General features: G+C 33.0%; 2 protein-coding genes across 2 annotated transcripts in view; both read left to right on the top strand.

Moving 5' to 3' along the window:
• LOC126693759 (putative disease resistance protein RGA1) overlaps positions 1–18217 on the top strand; it is a 32283-nt gene extending 14066 nt beyond the window's left edge. The window contains exon 2 of the mRNA XM_050389884.1: positions 18080–18217. The gene's annotated coding sequence lies outside the window, so the exon portion shown is untranslated. The remainder of the gene's footprint in view (positions 1–18079) is intronic.
• On the top strand, positions 15197–18950 carry LOC126693757 (putative disease resistance protein RGA1). The gene is made up of 2 exons (XM_050389882.1): positions 15197–18079; positions 18680–18950. The coding sequence occupies exon 1, from the start codon at positions 15440–15442 to the stop codon at positions 18050–18052; it is 2613 nt and encodes an 870-aa protein (XP_050245839.1). The 5' UTR covers positions 15197–15439; the 3' UTR covers positions 18053–18079; positions 18680–18950.
• Positions 18951–21457: the final 2507 nt, after the last annotated feature.

Raw genomic sequence — 21457 nt, 5'->3', positions numbered from 1 at the left:
TTTTTTGTGTGTCAATCAAATGGCATATTAAGTTGGATTAGGTTAAGTATGTCGAATTGGTGGGATCAATGCATACCTTTATGACAATTATTTTCATTTTTAAGATAACTATCAAAAATGTAATTAACTTGGTTTTAAGAATTTAGTAATAACGTCGATAAATCTAATAGTAAGTGGACCAAATTAGTAATTTAATTCTTAATCAATAATTTATATAATACATTATTAAATAAACAATACTAGTTACCGATAAAATATTTATAAAAAAAACAACAATACATTTATGAATAGGTAAGAAGACCACAACTTTTTTATAAGAAATTTGAGAGATGTGTCACTTATTTTTGTCTGTTTACAAATGTGATCTTTCAAGCAAGATTTAGCATTCCTTAAACTTAAAAAGCATTCCTTAAACTTATTTTTGTGCGTATTAATCATAGAGAAGTCTCTTAAGAAACTAAAGAGAAATTATTTGCAAGAGGATGATACCTGCAAGAGCCAACTTTAATCCTGTCTCTATGTCAGGGATAGTTGGAACCATTAATACACCCAGAGTGTCTAGGACATATATGCTAAGCTAATGCGCAATCTGCAGCTTAACAATTCAATGCTAATGAGCAAAATAGGGGGAGGGGGTGAATCAATCAATTAAGCCAGAAATATAACACAAGTCATTGTAATCCCCTTCACCTTATCTATGGTTAAATAATATACCACAAATCATAAATAAATTAATTGCAATAAGTTCACTTTTCATAAAAGCAACAACATCAACTATTCGTTAAGTGATAATGGTCAATCAAACAATTCACAACCAAACCTACAACATCTTTTTACCAACAATATCCATATCAGTGTCCAATCTCAAATACAAAGACTTAATTATTGAATGCAAATATTGAAAAAAGCATGAAGCTATCAATTCAGTTTCTTTTAAAGACAGAATTATTTGACCTTGTATCTTGCAATATATTAAGTAACACCGGGCAATGGGCCAACTGTGGCTCGTTTCATCTTCTGCTGCACTATTTTTTTTTTTTTTTTTACAAGATAGAATTTCTACTCTAGTCTAATCAAAATGTATGTGTGTGAAACTCCTTCTTGGAGACTTGAACCCCGACCCTTGCCCCCCACACCCACAAACATTTATACTTGCGGAGTGACCACCACACCAAGGGTGCGCGGTGGTTCTGTTGCACTATGAAAGAAAACCAAAGATGTTAATGTTTAATAAAATTTATTAAACATTAACATCTTTGGTTTTCTTTTAATAACCTTCACCGTCATTACCACACACATTTTAATAAATCACCGGCATTGAAACCTATCTCCTATCTTTTATCACACTATAACAATTTAGAGGTTGGTCACTTTGGGGGAATGAATATTGATCGCATTAATTGTTCAAATAAATGTAAATTGATAGTCATACTCGAAGGGTTAAGGGTTCAAAGGTAGCATTGCTTACCATCGCATAACCTTAGTGCGATGGTCACTCCACAAGTATAAGTACTTGTGGGTGTGGGGGGCAAGGGTCTGAGTTCAAGTCACCAATAAAGAGCTTCACACACATACACTTAAATTAGGTTAGAGTAGAAATTCTATCTTTTATCAAAAAAAAAAAAAAAAAAATGTAGCATTGCTTTAAAAATTGGGAAAATAGATGTGAAAATGGGGTTATCCATTGATTTAATTGGGTCGGGTGGGAATTTAAAAAGAAAAAGTGAATAAAACAAAAACTAAATTGCAAATTTATATCCTAAAATTTGGATTGATTTTGATTTTTTCTCCTAAATTTTCAAAATTTTAATATGATCCACAAATGTTATGTATCTTTATGATTTGCTCCCATACAATGCACCATGCCTGTTAAGTGCCAAATTGGCAACCCAACCACATCCTCTATATTTGTATTTATTTTGATTTTGCACTCGACTGTTTTAATTAATCAAGTGCTTAATGGATAGCCAAGCACAACACATTAGCGGAAGTAAGCAAATCCAAACAATTCCTAGCATTAAGGGAGTATAACATAATAATTATATTTATATTGTGTCATCTGAACATGCACTCTATTTTGTAAAAAATCAAAACTGCACAGTAAACGAAGACACTTAAAAAATGAAAATAAATAATTATTTAATATTAGGACAGCCCACATGGACCTCTCTCTCTCTCTCTCTCTCTCTCTCTCTCTCTCTCTCTCTCTATATATATATATATTTATAAAAGTCCAATTTCTTCCTATGTGGGACTCATGGATTCTACCAATTAAAACCATCTTCAATTGGTCATTTTATGAGTCAATTTCTCATTCACTCATAACCTATCAACATTTTGAAGTTCTCTGATGCAACAAATTGAGAACAAAATAAGTTTACCTAAACCAAACTTTATTTAATTTGTAAAGAAAAAGCCAATGTGAAAATTTGATGTGCAACAGTAAAAGTTGAAAAGAAGTTGATCAAGTTAAGAGAAAAATAGAGAATAGGATATGAGATATAGGTTAGATGTTTGAGTTATGGGAATTGAGTTTTGAGTTATAGGAATTGAAGTTTGAGTTATGGGAATTGAGTTTTGAACATAGTGATATTTGTATTTAGTATTATAAATTTTCATTTCTAAAGAAAGTTCTTTCTACCTTAAACCAGATTTATAAATGAGATACTAAAATTAAGTTTACCAATGAGTATTGCTTTAATCTCCACTACTATGGTGTGTTCATTGATCAATTTTATGTTGTCAGAATTCCCTCGTACGTCCACATTAAAGTTGAAGAATAAAATTGCATTCCCACTAAAAATATTGAGGACAAGTTTGAGGGGATAAAAATTTATGACCAATAATCTAATGGAATTATCTATGAAGTTGCATTAAGATAATTAGGTTTATTTACCAAGCGAGTGTCATCGCTCGGCCCCACGTACATCTATAAAAAATATAAGGTTAGTATTTAGAGATTTTAACTTGAATTCAACCCTTTTTAAGTGTCATTCAAAATCCAAATACTATAAAACATTAACAGGAACAATCATTACTTTTCTTGAAAGCTAATTTATGCTTCAAATTTAAGGACACTAAGACCAGAACAATTATCGCCTTTGTTAAAAGCTAGTTTATTCTTAAAAATTAAGAACACTTAAGCACCTCAATATGAATGATTCCAGCAATTATTCCCACATAGTCTTGTTGAATAATTGCTTCATTTATTTTCAATGATATCACATATTGATTAGCTACACTGTACATTATACAAGCAGAGAGACCAATGCATTGGTCACGAGTTTAGGATTTTGATCTCCTCACTTGAATTTTAATTATTCTGTAAATTGGATTTAGATTTCAATTTTTTGCCCCTCATATCAACTACTTGCTACTCAATAGTGCTTTAAACCGTTGCTCTATAAGACCCTTCAAGTCACTCTCATCTTCCACATTACCAATGAATTCTGAAAAAGTTAAATACAAAGCACATTGGACTTCTATGACAAGATCCTGAACGGTAAAAAATAAAGAACTAGAAATTCAAAAATTACAAAATGAAATAAGATATTCATAGGTCACGTGGAGACCTAGTCTAAGTTACAACAATAAAAAGAACTACAAATGACATAAAATGTAAGGTGCAAGCATAAACTGATTAGCAGTCAAGTAAATTTTATTCTTGATAAGTATTATTTAGGGGTTTGAATTAAAAGTCTGAATTTGGTAAGGATAAGGTGCAAAACCCATGTTTTACACTATTCAATAAGAGATTGTCACATTAACTTTTTACTTAAGACTCAACTCATCCTACCGCACATAATAGTATCTCAATAAACTCATAGTTAAGTTGGATTTTCAAATGGATATTATAATTGATTAAGTGCGATTGTGCTTATTCTTTAATATGTAATATGATGATGTGGCATGTTGGGATTGGAGGGGTAAAACTTAGGTTTTACACTGCATCCTTATTGTTTGACATCAACTTTAGGTTTTAGAATTTAGTTTTTAGTTTTTATGTATAACTTTTTAGAACCTCACATTTTTCCGCATTTTCTCACTTTTTCAAATTTTTTCAAGATACAAATATACCTTAGTACACTTTTAGCAAAAAGTTTTCAGTAAAAAGCTAAATAAGTTGTTTTCAAATGGATACTTAGAGTCCGTTTGGGAATAACTTATTTAGCTGAAACTGAAAACTTTTTGTTGAAAGTACTGTAGATAAAGGTAAAAGTTAGCTAAAATAGTACAGTGAGATCTATAAATAATACCAAAAAGTGTAGTGAGACCCATGAATAGTAACAAAAATAAGTTGAATAGTAAAATAAGCTAACTTTAAATTCACTTTCCAAACGCAACCTTAGTGTCTGTTTGGGAAAAACTTATAATTAACTGAAACTGAATTTTTTTTACTAAAAGTACTGTAAATAAAACTAAAAGGTAGCTAAAATAGTATAGTGGGACCCACAAATAGTATCAAAAAATGCAATGGGGCCCATGAATAATAGCAAAAATAAACTGAATTGTAAAAAAAATGAGCTTTTTAAGCCAATGCCAAACAGACACTTAATCTCTTGAATTAAAAGATAAACCGGATTTTTTATAGTTCATATTAATTTCATGCATGGAGGAGTCATCATCGATCAATCCTCATTCCAAATTTTTTATTTACCTACCTTCTGCTAATATTATAGAAAAAGGGTCATCTAGATGGATGCTATAGGATACAAAATACTCTCACAAACGTTTATTAGTTCTCCGATCTTTTATTGCTCTTAAACTCCTTTCATACAAATACAGTTGAGGGCTTGGCCCTTTTGGGGTAGTAAATATTGATCACAAATTGTAGGAATGGCAATGAGTCGGGTTCAGGCTGGGTTTTTCCATACCCGGACCCGACTTGCGAGCCAAGACCCTCGACCCAGACCCGGCCCGTTTACTAAACGGATTTTTTTCCCAGGGCCTAGACCCACCCCTGCCGAGCCTCGCGAGCTCCATGGGCCCCGTTGGGCCATGGTACTTCAGGGCTCATTTTGTGGCCCAACAAAAAAAAAATGTTTGCTTGATATTGATTTTCTCAACAACCAAATAGGAGGGGAAAAAGAACACTCAAGAAAACCCATTATTTTCTCAGCAACCAACAGATCGGAAACCTTTTTTTTTTCATTACTATATTTTCCCACATCAAAAGTAAAAACAAGAATTAACATACAAACCCTAGGTCTGAACAATAAGACCCTACAAAATCAAATCAAACAAGTCGATCCTATTCAACCAAAATAACACTAAAACTAGAAATTACAAATTTGATTCTTTGAAAAAAAAGAACAATTTTCATTGCAAAAGTTTGAGTTCACAACGAGGTGAGGGAGATGAGAGAGTTGCGGCCTTGTGAGATGGAGGAGGGCCTGGCGAGGTGAGGGAGGAGCAGCGACATTTGCAGGCTGTGGCAAGGTGAAGGAGGCAAGGAGGAAAGACCAACGAGGTGGAGGAATGGAGTGGTGCCGGCGAGGTGAGGTATGCAAGAGCAGCGGTGCCGGCGAAGTGAGCAACAACAGTTTTACTCAAGTGAGAGTGAGAGTGAGGGTGAGGGAGAGAATGAGAGGCGGCTTGGGAGAGAATGAGAGGGTGAAAGAATACGTCTGAGGGATTTAGGGTTGGAAAAGTGAGTATTTATACTTAGGGATTTTTTTAAAAAAATATTATATATACAGGTCGGGTTCAGGTCGGGTATGCCTAATACCCGAACCCGACCCAAACCCGCTTCGGTTTTTTTTTAATGAAAACCCAAACCCGACCCTAATGTTAAACGAGCTGGGTACCCGCAGGTCGGGTACATTTTGCTATCCCTAACAAATTGTTCGTTTCAATTCACAACTCTAAAGATTTAGTGAGTGGAAACTGATAATGGGAGGTGGAAGGGTTTAAAACTTTAAAGCAGGCTTCTTTTATGGCTTTAATTGGTAGATAAAATAAAAAATAAAAGGACCTGGGACAATGAAGCATAGTTTTAGTAATAAAAACGGCCAAAAAAATAAGTGAAAATGGGCTATCCATAAATTCAATTGGGTTGGAGTGGAGAATCTAAAAAAAATAAAAAGAAAAGACTAAATTGTAAATGATTTCCCTAAAATTTAGGGTAATTTTGATTTTATCCTCTAAAATTTTGATATGTTCCTACCAGTAGGTATCATTTCGATTTGCTCCCTTCCAATACACCATGTCTAATTGTTTGTTAGTGCTAGATGGCAACCCAACGACACCCTCTATATTTGTATTTGTCTTGATTTTACACCCTTTAGAGTTGGTATTGTTTTTAGTTTGCACCCTTTATGTTGAAACTGTTTTGATTAATCTAGTGCTTAATGGACAGGCAAGCACAACACATTGATGGAATTGAGCAAATCTAAACAATACCTAGTGTTTAGGGAGTAGATCAAAATTTTGAAGTTTTGAGGGACAAAATATTGCCCCAAACTTTAGAAGTATAATTTGCAATATAGTATTAAAAAATCCAATCCAACTTCTTCACCTCAAGAAATATCCACTTGTGATGGTTATAAAAATGAACTTAATTCAAGTAGTATAGATGAAGTTGAGTTATGTCAGGAGTTTCATTGGAGTGCCTCGGGGGTTATGGTTTGTGTGGAGGAAATCATTAAGATTCCAAAGGTTCCAAAACAACAGTAGAGGTTTGGCAAGTGGGTTGTTTGTAGAAAGTTTAGATTTCAAAGGTTTTGTGTGTCCTAACTATTTATAACAGTTCTATTATTTTGAATTTTATAGGATTGTTTGTGTCCTTAGGAGTGTTATTTACTTTAAAGACTTAAAAAAAAAAAAAAAAAAAAAAAATTATTCCAATTCATTACCAAATCTTGTGTTGCCCTTTATTGCTTAAAACATCGATTTAATAAGGATGTATTGGCTCCATGAGAAGCCATAAAATCTAGCCTAGTTATAATCACCTCTTCACCCTTATTGCAGCTTTTGAGAGTTCCATAAGAAGCCGTTGAGGCTTCTCATGTAGAAGTACAAGCTACAAGCTACAAACTACAACCTCTTTAAACAGCCTTGCTATTCCATTATCCCACCTAAACTTAAATGACTTTTTCGTATCACACTATCACTTTCATTATCCCAGGCACGTTGCTTTGAAAAATGAGGGGTCATTCAGTTCAGACAAGGGTGGTGTGAAACACTAACGCAATTCATCGCTTTACCTGAATACAAATGACACATTCTCAGCCCTTTAAGAAGGTCCCATAACCCACTACCAAAAAATGAGAGCCCCACTGCAAAGATGCTTCCATTATTTTTCCACTATGCCCCCACCATTGACAATTCTTCACCTTTACTTGTGTTGAAAATAAGAAAGAAGCACATCAGTGCAAAACGGCATCACTTCAGTTGCAACTAAATGAAGCTCAAAATACGACAGCGTTTTGTGTGAATACGACAGCGTTTTGCTACTCCTTCCACAATGACTTGATTCACCTTATGCAAACGATGTCGTCTCACTTAGCAGAATCTTTACCTGTTTTAGTTAATAATGGACACGTGTTGACAGTTTACTGGTTATTAGTTGTAACGGTTTTATTTTCCGCTTTTTAAGGAAAGTAGTTAAGAGTTAGTTTCTTCCTTCTTCTTGATTCAGCTGGTATATATAGCGTAGGAGTTGTATCTTGTGATTTAACACTTTCATTTTCTCTGTTTTTCATTCAATAAGAGCAGAAGTTCTATTTAGAGAGCGTGCTTAGATATTTTCCCAAATACTCAGATTTTTTACAACTTGGAAATTGGCAAGACATGAAGGGGCCTGCTTGCATTTTTTGGGGCATTGTCATCAATGATCAATCCCTGTTTTGACAAAAGCTAAAAAGGAAAAAGCAAGAAATATGGAATTGGAATGTGACTTAGATTGCAATTTGAACCGAGAGAACAACTAAATTTACAGGGGTTGATAAGGATATATAAAATTATGAATCAAGGCGTGGGTTTAAGGAGCATGGAATTAATGAATATTTTTTATGGGACCGTGGAAAAGTGTACCCATTACAAACCCCCCCCACTAAACCATCTTTGTCGGTCACGGCAGAACCCAACCCATTGTAGATCCACAAGAATCACAAGATGAAGCCCCACGCCACCTAATTCAACCCATGGCAGACCCACAGGGAAAAGTGTACCTACCACAGACCCACTCCAATAATAACGTAGATTGAGTCAGTTATTTGTGTTAAAAATTTTGCTAACCCAAACCTAACCCAACTCATTTTTGTTTTTCATTTTTTTAAAAACAATTTAACCTATTAACCCTAGAAAAAACTAATTTGAGATGTGAAAGATCGGTTGGATTGAGTTAAATTTGTCAAAAATACATACCTCTATGGTATGGTGTTATTTTCTATTTAAAGATTCCTTTGTAACAAGAATGCAACATTGATAAGTAATAGTCATTACATCATATTAGTAGTATAAGTAAAAAATATGTAATATATGTTATAATAACTAATACTAGTTTAGGGGCTTTAGGGGCTTTTTCTCAACCAAAAAAAGAAAAAAAAAAGAAAAAAAAAAGAAGAAGCTAATACTAGTTACCTAATTTTTTTTGCTTATTTATCACATCTGTTCATTTCAGCTCATGATTCGGTCACTGCAAATTAATTGTCATACTCGGAAAGGGTTTAAAGCTAGCATAATTTTAAAAACTGGGTAAAAGAAGTGATAATGGGGGCTGTCCATGGACTTAATTAGGTGGGGTTGGAATTTAATAAACAAAACCAAGACTAAATTGCAAATTATATCTCTCAAATTTGGATTAATTTTGATTTTATCTCCTAAAGTTTCAAATTTTTTATATGATTTTATCTATCTTAACGCTATGTATCACCTTATTGTCTGTTAAGTGCCAGATTGGCAATCCAATAAAACTCTATATATTTGTATTTATTTTGATTTTTCACCCTATATGTTTGAAAGTATTTTGATTAATTTAGTGCTTAATGGATAAGTAGGCACAGCACATTGGTGGAAGTGAACAAATCCATATGATACTTAGCATTAAGGTAGTATATCAAATTTTTAAATTTTAAGGAACAAGATCAAAATTACCACAAACTTTAAATGAGTGGAAACTGATAGTGGGAGGTGGAAGGGTTTAAAGCTTTAAAGTGAGCTTCTTTTATGGTTTTAATTGGTAGATAAAATAAAAAAATAAAAGGATCCGGGACAGTGAAGCATAGTACTTTAGTATTAAAAACTGCCAAAAAATAAGTGAAAATTGGCTATCCATAAATTCAATTAGGTCGGAGTGGAGGACTTAAAAAAATATAAAGAAAAGACTAAATTGTAAATGATATCCCTAAAATTTAGGGTAATTTTGATTCTATCCTCTAAAATTTTGATATGTTTCCTTACCAGTAGGTATCATTTCAATTTGCTCCCTTCTAATACACCATGTCTAATTGTTTGTTAAGTGCTAGATTAGCAACCCAACGACACCCTCTATATTTATATTTGTCTTGATTTTACACCCTTTATATTTGGTATTGTTCTTAGTTTGCACCCTTTATTTTGAAATCGTTTTGATTAATCTAGTGCTTAATGGGCAGGCAGGCACAACACGTTGATGGAATTGAGCAAATCTAAACAATACCTAGTGTTTAGGGAATAGATCAAAATTTTGAAATTTTGAGGGACAAAATATTGCCCCAAACTTTAGAGATATAATTTGCAATTTAGTCTTAAAAAATAAAATAAAAAATCCAATCCAATTTCTTCACCTCGAGAAATATCCACCTGTGATAATTCTAAAAATGAACATAATTCAACCAGTATAGATGAAGTTGAGTTATGTTAGGAGTTTTATTGGAGTGCGTCAAGGGTTATGGTTTGTGTGGAGGAAATCACTAAGAAGGATTCCAAAGGTTTCAAAACTATAAAAGTGGTTTGGCAAGTGAGTTGTTTGTAGAGGTTGCATAGAAAGTTTAGATTTCAAAGGTTTTGTGAGTTCTAACTATTTGTATCAGACTATCAATTCTATTATATTGAATTTTATAGGATTGTTTGTGTCCTCGTTTTACATTTTTCATCACTTTTCCACTTCATTACCAAAATTTATGTTGCACTTAATTGCTTAAAACATCGATTTAATAAGGATGTATAGGCTCCATGAGAAGCCATAAAATCTAGCCTAGTTATAATCACCTCCCAACCTTTTTACAGCTTTGAGTGTTCCACAGGAAGCCGTTGAGGCTTCTCATGTAGAAGTACAGACTACAAACTACGACCTCTTTAAACAGCCTTGCTGTTCCATTATCCACCTAAACTCGAATGACTTTTTCGTATCACACTATCACTTTCTTTATCCCAGGCACGTTTCTTTAAAAAATGGGGGGCCATTCAGACAAGGGTGGTGTGAAACACTAATGCAATTCCTCGCTTTACATGAATACAAATGAAACATGCTCAGCCCTTTAAGAAGGTCCCACAACCCACTACCAAAAAATGAGAGACCCACTACAAAGGTGCTTCCATCATTTTCCACTACGCCCCCACCATTGATTCAAAAAACAAGAGCATATTAGGTGAGCTTTTGACAATTCTTCATCTTTACTTGGAAATTGGCAAGGCATGAAGGGGCCTGCTTGCATTTTTTAGGGCATTGTCATCAATGATCAATCCCTCTTTTGACAAAAAGCTAAAAGAAAAGGAAAAAGCTAGAAATATGGAATTGGAATGTGACTTTGATTGCAATTTGAGCCGAGGGAACAACTAAATTTGCGGAGATTGATAAGGATATATAAAATTATAAATTAAGTTGTAGGTTAAGGAGCATGGAATGAGTTTTTTATAGGATTGTGGAAAAGTGTACCCACCACAGACCCACCCCCACTAAAAACATAGATTGACTCAATTATTTGGGTTAAAAATTTTGCTAACCCAAACCTAACCCAACACATTTTTGTTTTTCATTTTTAGAAAACAATTTAACCTATTAACCCTAAAAAAAGAAAAACTAATTTGAGATGTCAAAGCTAGGTTGGATTGAGTTAAATTTGTCTAATTGGTGGGTTGAATTTGAATACATACCTCTATGATGTCATTTTCGGTTTTAAGATTCCTTTGTACCAAGAATGCAACATTGATAACTAATAGTCATTACACCATATTAGTAGTATAAGTAAAAAATATGTAATATATGTTATAATAACTAATAGTAGTTACCTAATATTTTTTTTCTAGTAAAAATAAGTAAATTTTTGTTTCTTACTTTTTAGAGCATATACAATATTTGATCTCAAAAAAGAAAAAAGAAAAAAAAAAGAGCATATACAATAATATTTATGAAAAAGAATTAAAGAAAAGCAACAGTCTTTCTTAATATACAAAATTTTACCTAAAATCTCTAAAAAATAATTCAAAATTATATGAAGGAATATAAAGTTTTTTTTTTTTTTTTTGGTTGAGAATCATAAATATTTTTTCAAATTGTGATCGTGTTTGACATCTCCACACACACACACACACATATATATATATATATATATATATAATCTGAGCAATCCATGCATAGTGAAATATGAAGATTTTATATATTCACATAACTTTAAATCACCCATATTTATTTATTTTAATAGCTTTGGAAAAATTTATACTATAAATATTGGGACTATGAAGATGGACCCTACCAAAATGAAAAGAGCATGGTCTCCAAAAATAAAAAATAAAGAGAGAGAATTACTCATAACATGCAAACTATATTCGGTGACTTAGAAATATCTAAGTTGGTGAACAGAGTGTGGTGAATCTACGACCAAATATCTGATTTGTTAATTAGAAGCTATATCAATAGTAATAATACTTGTAGATTATGCCTGTAATTTACATGAAAAAACCTTCTTTTTTTTCTTTTTTTTGCTGAATACATGAAAAAACTTAATAAAAAGAGTTAATACTTAATATACATACAACTGATTTTCCTTTTATCTTTGCTATAATACCAATATATAGATATAGTGTCCGCACTTGCGGGTACAGAGCTCCGTCCCCACACGGCCACACCCTCCGGCCTCCACGCATAAATGACTTTTAACAGTCTAAAATACTTTTAAGGTCTCTCACCAAATCCAATAAAGTCTCTTTGCTTTGTTGTTTTTATGTTTTACACTTTACCATTCTCGCTACTGAGCAGTGAGCACTCATTCATCTTCACATTTGATTGTCTTTGCTCTTCACCACCCCCAAGAACATGGCTGAAATTGGCTACGGCATCGCAGTGAATATAAGTTATATAACTCAAGTCATTGTAAACCCCTTCACTTTATTTGTGGTCGAATAATATACCACAAGTCATAAATAAATTCCTTACAACGAGTTCACTTTTCATAAAAGCAATATCAACTATTCGTTAAGTGAAAAAAACTATTCACCCTCAAAAAAAAAAAACTATTCGTTAAGTGAAAATGGTCAATTAAACAATTCACAACCAAACCTACAATATCGGGGTCCAATCTCAAATACCAAGTCTTAATTATTGAATGCTAACAAGTATGAAAAAAAAAAAAAAAAAAAAAAAAACCATGAAGCTAGAAATTCAGTTTTCTTTTTACTTTCTAAGGTATATAAGCCACAAGATTCAGAATCTCCTGCCCTTGTATCCAGCAATATCTTGAGTATCACCGGGTACTGGGCTGACTGTAGCTTGCTTCATCTTCTCCTGCACTATGAGAGATAACTAAAGCCGTTATTGTTCAATAATTTAATAAGCTTCACCATAGTTCCATTTAAAGACAATAATGACATTCAAACATAATCTAGGAAATACATAGTAAGTTAGTAACAGCTTACAAAGAAAGTGAGGCAATGCAATTTGATGGATTGAATTAAAAAAGGCAACTTGCCAATGTTAGGAACACCAACCACCAAAGCAAGTAGAGTAGGTTCAATTTGACGGATTGAATTAATTAAGGCAACTTGCCAATGTTAGGAACACTAACCACCAAAACAAGTAGAGTATGTTCCCTTGAAATCACTTCCTTTAGCTTGAACTCCACAAGCTCAAGAAGCTTTTGGTACATGATAAAATCATATGACTGATTTAATTTTTTTTTTTTTAAATGATAAAATTCATTTGGGTCTCTTGACTAGTTTTAAACCTTTAAAAACGAGCTTTGTTGTATGGTTGTTTTTTTTTTTTTTAATAATTCAAATTAAATTTTTTGAATTTTTTGCTTGGTAAATAAAGGGAGCGTGGATTCAATTGGGTCGGGTTGGAATTAAAAACAAAGTACCCATACCGACTTCTCCCCCTTGAGATATCTCCATTCATGATAATTCCTTTTTTTTTTTTATGGGATAATAATTTCAAAAATTAAGTCAATCTAATCCGTAGTACCAAGAAAAGAGTGTTTGATTTTGTGAAATACTAAAACCACAAAAATTTATCATTGTGAGGTTCATTGTAGAGAACTATTCAATGAGACTGTATTAAAGTTTATGGTTCACGTGGAGGAAATCATTATAGAAAGATTTCGAAGGTTCATAGACTAATGTACTAGAGGCAAAGGCAACCAAGAGCGGGTTTGTTTGCAAAGGATGCATAGAGGGTGGTCTATAATATAAAGGTTTTGTAAGTCTTGACCATTTGTAATTATTCCTTTATTTTGAATTATATAGGACTTTTTCAGTTTGTGTCATTAGAGTGGGGTTTCATTTGAAGAGTTTCTTAATTAGTTTTCTACTTAGTTACCAAATTTTGTATTGTACTTTATCGCTTATACATTCTTGTTTTATGGTGGCAATCTTTGATTTGTGTTGAAGTATAATAATATTGTGGATCACTTAATTGAGATTTTGAAAATTAATTAATAATTTCACTACAAATTTAACAAAGAGGTCCAAACAATAACGCCTCGTTTGATACACTCACTTAAACACATGTTTTCAATTTTTAAACAACATTACATGTATTTTCACACACTTTTTCACCTACACGTATTTCCACACATGTTTTCAGTTTTTAAGTACATGTACCAAACACCCTCTAATTTTTTAAACCTATGGTGGCCACCCTAAGCGACAAATTTGATAGTGAGTCTAAGGGTGAAGGTGTCCATATGTTTTTTGTTTTTTGGTTTTTTTTTTTTTTTTTTGGTTGTTGTTGTTGCAAAAAGCTAATCGAAGAAGACCAAGTCTATAAGTGATTTAAATTCTATTGCTTTCATGTATACATATTTTTCTTCTTCTTTGTGCAATTATTATATTATGACAATTATTATTAGACCATTAATTTAAGGATTATTGGAATTTTGTCTTGAGTTTTTTTGTTTTTTGTTTTTGTTTTATTTGTATGGAAATAAATACGAAAAAAGAGGTTAGAAGCTATTTTTACTTCATTACCAAATATTAGGCTAAATCACATATTGCACTCTCTAACTTTGTCTAAAATTCAATTAAGTTATATAACTTCAATTTCGTTCAATACAATCCTCTAAATTTCATGGTAGGTCTTAATAGTTTCTCTACCATGGGAACTTATCTTGATGCTGGTCCTAAAGAACGCATGATCTTAAGGTTTGATGAAGTGGCTAGATTAGTGTTTGTGAGAATTTGGTAGTGGGGGTTTTGGTTATAATTACTGATTATTGATAGTCAATGAGTGAGGTATTTTGGGTTTTGTGTGTTGTGTGTTGTATTGGTTGGTCGTGTGTGTTGGGGTTGGGATCACCATGAGCCACCAAAAACCCATTCACCACCACCCACAAATCTCAAACACTTAAAACTCATAAAAATTTCTCACTACTTGCAATCCAATAGTAGAAGCTACAAAATAAGGCATTCTTTTTTTTAATTCTTCCTTTTTTGTGTATTCTTCTTTAGTTTAATTATTTTTTAAATCCCAAATAATAATTTTTATTATTTTTATTTTTATTTTTTCAAAAATATTCTTTATTAATTTTATGAATTTTTTAATGTAAGAAAAAAAAATTGTTTTGGGAGTCATTAACACTGCAATTTTGACAAACACTAATAGAAGGATTAAATTAAATAAAGTTTAAACTTAAGGAGCCAAATTGAATAAAATCAACAATACAAGATTGAATTGAATTTTAGGTAAGACTAAAAGGTGCATTTTGTAATTTAAGAAAAATATTATTATTATTTAAATTGTGGTCCACTGTAGAAGCATTATTATACCTTCAACGTTTTATTGTTTTCTTCCACTACAACGCTCAGGAACTCTCAAAGTCTTCGCTCCACCCGAACCTGTACTCTTCCCCGTAACCAAACACCATCTGAACCCATCTCCCAAAGTCAAACCCTAGATCTGAAGCTGTCCGCCTATAATAAAGCCTCTCATCCTGTAAATCTGACTTTCCACTTCCAACCCAGCAAGAGAGCACTCACATTTGATTTACTTCCTTTCCAGTTTCCGTTGCACCAGATCAAGAACATGGCTGAAATTGGCTACGGCATCGCAGTGAAGGTCCTGGAGCTGCTCGGATCGGTTATTTACGAAGAGCTCAGTTCAGCATGGGGCGTCCGAAGTGATCTGACAAAGCTTGAGCGCACTGTCAAAGCCATCAAAGCCGTACTCTTGGATGCTGAGGAGAAGCAAGCCAGTGACCATAGGCTGAGTATTTGGCTAGGGGAGCTCAAAGACGTCCTTCAAGATGCTGAGAATGTGCTGGATGAATTTCAATACCGAATTCTGCAGAAGGAAGTTATGAAGAGACACTGGAGCACTAGCAAAAAGGTGAGTAACTTATTTTCAAGTTCTAATCCAGTTGCAGTCCGTTTTGAAATGGCACATAAAATCAAAAATATTAGGAAGAGGGTAGATGAAATTGCAGCTGAGAAAGATAAATTCAATCTTGCTCAAGGACTTGTAGATAGGAAGTTAAATATGCAGGAAATGAGGGACATGACCCACTCCTTTGTTGATCCTCGGAATGTCATCGGTAGGGAAGATGCTAAAAAAAATATAATACATCTTTTGACGGACCTAAATGAAAATTCCAGCAGAAATGTGGATGTAATTCCTATCGTTGGGATTGGAGGTTTGGGGAAGACTGCAATTGCCAAGTTGGTGTATAGCGATGAACAGGTAGTTGGTCATTTTCAATTGAGAATGTGGGTGTGTGCGTCTGATGATTTCAATGTTACAAGGTTGATAAAAGAAATCCTTAAATCTGCAATTCATAAGATTGATGAGAATTTTGGTGTGGATGGGTTGCAAATTAGCTTTAGAGAACTTTTGAGAGATAAGAAATTTATAGATAATTTGGGTGTGGATGAGTTGCAATTTAGATTAAGAGAACTTTTAAAAGATAACAAATTTCTACTTGTCTTGGATGACGTTTGGAATGAGGATCGTAATAAATGGATGGAATTGGAAGATTTGTTACTTGGTGGTTGCAATGGAAGTAAAATCATAGTGACAACACGAAATAACTCGGTTGCTACTATTATGGGTACTGCTCGTACATACCATTTAGATGGCCTCTCCCAAGAAGATTGTTTGTCTTTGTTTGTGAAATTGGCATTTAAGGAAGGAGAAGAAAAACAGTATCCAAACCTCTTAGAAATTGGAAATGACATTGTTAAAAAATGTAAAGGGGTTCCATTGGCAGTGAGGACTTTAGCCAGCCTACTTTATTCAAAAATTGATGAAAGGGAGTGGAAATCTGTTAGAGATAATGAGATATGGCATTTAAAACAGAATGAGGGTGACATCTTACCTGCATTGAGGTTGAGTTACAACCAATTGCCATTTCACTTGAAGCAATGCTTTGCCTATTGCTCTCTTTTCCCAAAGGATTATGAAATCTATAGTTGTCATTTGATTCAATTTTGGATGGCACATGGACTTCTTCAATCACCTGACAATGAAAATCAAGATTTGGAAGATATTGGTGACTTGTATATCAAGGAGTTAATGTCAAGATCTTTGTTTCAAGATGTATATGAAGATGTTTGGTTCTCTTATTGCTTTAAAATGCATGATCTTGTCCATGATCTTGCAATCTCAATTGCCAAAGGTGAGTGTTCGGTAGTGACCAAGACGTCCACCCTTGCTGCAGAAGTTTGTCCTCTGTCAATTTTGGAGAGTGGGCAAGAAGTTACAACACAATTAGAGAGGTTGAACAAAGTTCAGACTATCATTTTCAAAACACAGCGACCCATGTCCACACTTAAAGCATGTATCTCAAGATTTAAGTACTTGCGGGTGCTTGATTTGAGCAAATCATCCTTTGAGGTGTTGCCAAATTCTATCGGAAGTTTGAAACATTTGAGATATCTCGACCTATCAGAGAATAGCATAATCAAGCAACTTCCAGATTCCATTTGCAAGCTGCACAGTTTGCAAACTTTACTGCTTGGTGATTGCAGCAATCTTGAACGGTTGCCCAAAGGTATAAGGGACATAATCAGCCTCAGGTTTTTGGCTGTTACAACAAAGGATACCTGCTTGTTGGAGAAGGCAGTGGATTGCTTGGATTCTCTTCGATTTTTGGGGATATTGGAATGTGAGAATCTAAAATGTCTGTTTGAAGGGATGGAGGGGCGCCTCACCAATCTTCGAACATTGCTTGTTTTCGAATGTCCAAGGTTGACTTCTTTATCACTCAGTATCAAACACCTAACTGCCCTAGAGAACCTGGTAATTGGGGATTGTAAAGAGCTTAGTTTGATAGAGATGGAGGGAGAAGACAATCAAGATCTCAAGTTAAGCCTTCAGAAATTGGTGATTAAAGGTTTACCAAAGTTGGAGGTTTTGCCCCAATGGCTCCAAGGATCTGCAAACACTTTACAGCAGCTATTGATTGGAGAATGTGAAAATTTGAAGGCTTTGCCGGAGTGGCTGCCACGTCTGAAATCACTTCACACACTTCGGATTGTCGAATGCCCTAAGTTGTCATCTCTCCCGGAGGGGATGGAAGCTCTCACTGCACTAAGACAATTGGAGATCACAGATTGTCCTGATTTGAGTAGAAAATGCAGAGAAGAAGATTCGCACAAGATTGCTCATGTACCACAGATTGAACTCGACGAGGATAGTTGAAGTTCATCGTTATCATCAGAAGAAGAGGTAAGGGTAGATCTGTCTTCTTGTTCTTCTTTCTTGTGTTAGTAAAAGTATTGTTCTATTCTTAACGTGGTTGATTCTTTTCCATCTATATTTTTGTTCTTTGTACTATTTAATTATTTATTATGGTTTATATATTTTTAGTTTTTATGCTTATCAATGGGTACTGATCTCTTGAATGTTGGTTATGTTTAATTTCGTTAAATAAAAAACAAAAGCCCTTTTTGTACAAATAGTTTTACAGTAAATTAAAACAAGAAATATTTTTTGGATGAAAATTAAATAAATTCCAAAACTCAAATGGCTTTTTAAATCTTTATTTTTCCCACACCCTTTTGCTCACAAATATATAAAAACAAATGAAAAAGAGAAAAATAGAAGAATAGAAGAAGAAACATTGATCTATTTAATTTATGAAGGAATTAAATCTTGTTTATGGAACATTGTGTTTCAAAGTTTGGCCAGCAAGGCATTGGCATCAATAATCTTTAATGAATATATTAAATTTTTATTTATTTATTTTTCTATTATATTATCTTTTTTCATAGTATTATTCTCACGGTAAGTTTATTATATACTATATAATTACAAATTACATTTCAGGAGTTCAACATTGGTCACATCCAATAGAATATGAACATTGCTCAATTCAAAGTCACAAATTCCTTTCAGAATTCGTAAGCATTCCTTCATTGCAATTTGGATTAGAAGATGTAAATAAATAAATACTTATGTTATTTAATTTGCTTTCAAGTGATGTAATTAAATAAATATAGCACTAAATGATGTAAATAAATAAACATATAAGTCATTGTAATTCCATGTAAAAGATATAAATAAATAAATAAGTGATGTGTATACTCCCTTGGGTACATTCTTATGTGTAAAGTTGAGAGATCCATAGATTGGTGTGAGTACATCCTTGTGTATAAAGTTGAGAGATCCATGGATTGGTATGTGCAAGCATATATTCTTATATTCATATTTTATGATTCTTTTTCGTAATCAGTAAGCAAAGTGTATATTAACATGCTTAATTAATTAGAAAATATGGGCCGTAATTTGCATTGAAAGGGGTGGCTTTAGTATTTGGAATTATAAATTTTCATTTCCATCAAAAGCTCCTTCTAACTTAAACCAAAATTATAAATAATATATTAAGAATACGTTTAGAGAAAAAATGACACACCAATGATTATAGGCTACTGGTTATCATGTTTGGGAATAATGAGTGTCATTGTTCAAATCCTTCTTATGCCAAAGGAGTTAGAAAACTCTGATTTCTCAAAAAGAATTACTCTAATCTCCACTACTATCATATTAGTTATTGAATTTTATATTGTTGGAATTCACTCTAATATTGTCCATATCAAAATTGAAGAACATAAATGCAATCCCACAAAAATTATTGGAAAATAGTTTGAGGGGATAACATGAAATGGCCAATTATATAATGGAATTCTCTGATATCCCATTAAAATTCGAGATCGAACTTCTAAGAACTAGAATTTAACTACCCAAGAGCCAGTGTCCAATTAAAATAACAATAATTTGGTCAATATTAAGATCATATGGTTAATATTTAGAGGTTGTAACTTAATCACAACCCTTTTTAAATAAATATGTGAAAGCAAGTAACACAATCCCCCCCCCCCCCCCCCCACAAATAAATAAAAAAGAGTGTCACTTAAAATAAAAGAAGGCACAAAACTTAAAAAAGAACAACATTTTCCAAATTTGAGGACACTAGAACCAAAACGATCATTGCATTTGTTAACAACTAAATAATGCTTAAAATTTAAGAAAAATAGCATCTCAATATGAATGATTTCTCCAATTATTTCCAAACAGTTTTGTTGAATAATGCCTCCAGTTTTTTTCAATGATATCTCATTTTGATCAACTTTGCTCTACATTATACATGCAAAGGAACCAATGAATTTTGATCTCCTCTCTTGAATTTTAATCATTTTTTGAATTAGATTCAGCTTTGAATTTTTCTCGCATCAATTACTTGCTACTCACTAGATTAATTAGTGACCATGCTCAAATAAAACTCTATTGTTATACTCTTATTACATCAAAAGATGAAAGAAAAGATTGTAAAAAATAGACAAAATTGTAAATTCCATTTATTTAAACATTTTCTCCCCTACTTTTCCTCCTCTTTTGTCTTTTCCACCACATCAAACAAAGAAAACCTCTCATTTTCCTACATTTTCCATCCTCTCCCTTTTACACCCAACCAAACAGAACGTTCAATGGAATTTTTAGAGCCATCCATTTAAATATATATATCTGCAATTTGTAATCAGTGTCGGAATAAAAATCGCAAAGATTGCTATAATCCCATCAAAAAACAAAAGATTGCTATCATCTAGTGCGTCCAAAATATAGCATCATTAGCATTGAAAGCCAAATTTTTCATTAAGAATGTGACAAGAACTCACCAACACATGCAAGCATCTGTTAGCTTTGTAATATAACTTGAGTAAATTTGAGACATCAACACAAGAAAGTAGGAGAGAAAAAGGAGGAAAAAAATTACTAGCATATACAATTGTAATGTTACACCAAAAAAAGAAAAAATAGTGACTAACAACTCAAGACACAGTATTTGCATCAAGGATATCATGAAGGATGAATGGACCAAGTTTACCCGCCCTAAATAAAGTAAGAAGTTTTTTTGATACCATCAAACGAGCTTCTGAGGCCTTATGAGGTATCTTAAATGCCTTCTGCAATACTTCAAACTGCTGCTCTATAAGACTCTCCAAGTTACTCTCATCTTCTACATTACCAATGAATTCTAACAGAGTTAAATACAAAGCACATTGGACTTTTGTGACAAGATCCTGAAAGGAAAATTGTAAAGAACTATAAATTCAGGAATGACATAAAATAAAACAAGAGATTCACAAGTCACATGGAGACCAGCTGATATAAGCCACAACAATAAGAACTACAAATGGCATAAAAAGTTACGTGCAAAAGGGCTAGAGTGTGTTTATATATAGAAAACTATTTTTGAAAAGCTTGGTAGATTTTGATTCCATGTAGTGACAAATGTTTGTTCTCCTATCTTTTACCACTAATCCCATTTATTCTTTTTCAAATCTTCTAATTGAAATCAAAATATCCACCTCAAGCAACACAATCTTACTCAATGATATTGCAAAACATGTGAATTTACTCTTCCCCAATTTATGTATTGCCTATAGGGTTCCTTGTAAGTTTTCTCTTATTTACTTCTAAATCAAATACCATATTTTTGCTTACCTTGACATCATCTCAACTCCAGAACAAGCTTCTCATCCTTTTTTAAAAAGCCATCAATTGAAGCTAAATAAATAAATAAAGAAAGATCATTTTTTTCTGAAT

Source organism: Quercus robur, chromosome 7 (assembly GCF_932294415.1).
Source record: "Quercus robur chromosome 7, dhQueRobu3.1, whole genome shotgun sequence".
Taxonomy (NCBI): Eukaryota; Viridiplantae; Streptophyta; class Magnoliopsida; order Fagales; family Fagaceae; genus Quercus; species Quercus robur.
The sequence above is the reverse complement of the archived record's forward strand: the minus strand, read 5'-3'. Positions and strand labels throughout refer to the sequence as shown.

Excerpts from the sequence above, each read along its gene's own strand:
- LOC126693757 (XM_050389882.1), top strand. The coding sequence starts at position 15,440 with ATGGCTGAAATTGGCTACGGCATCGCAGTGAAGGTCCTGGAGCTGCTC.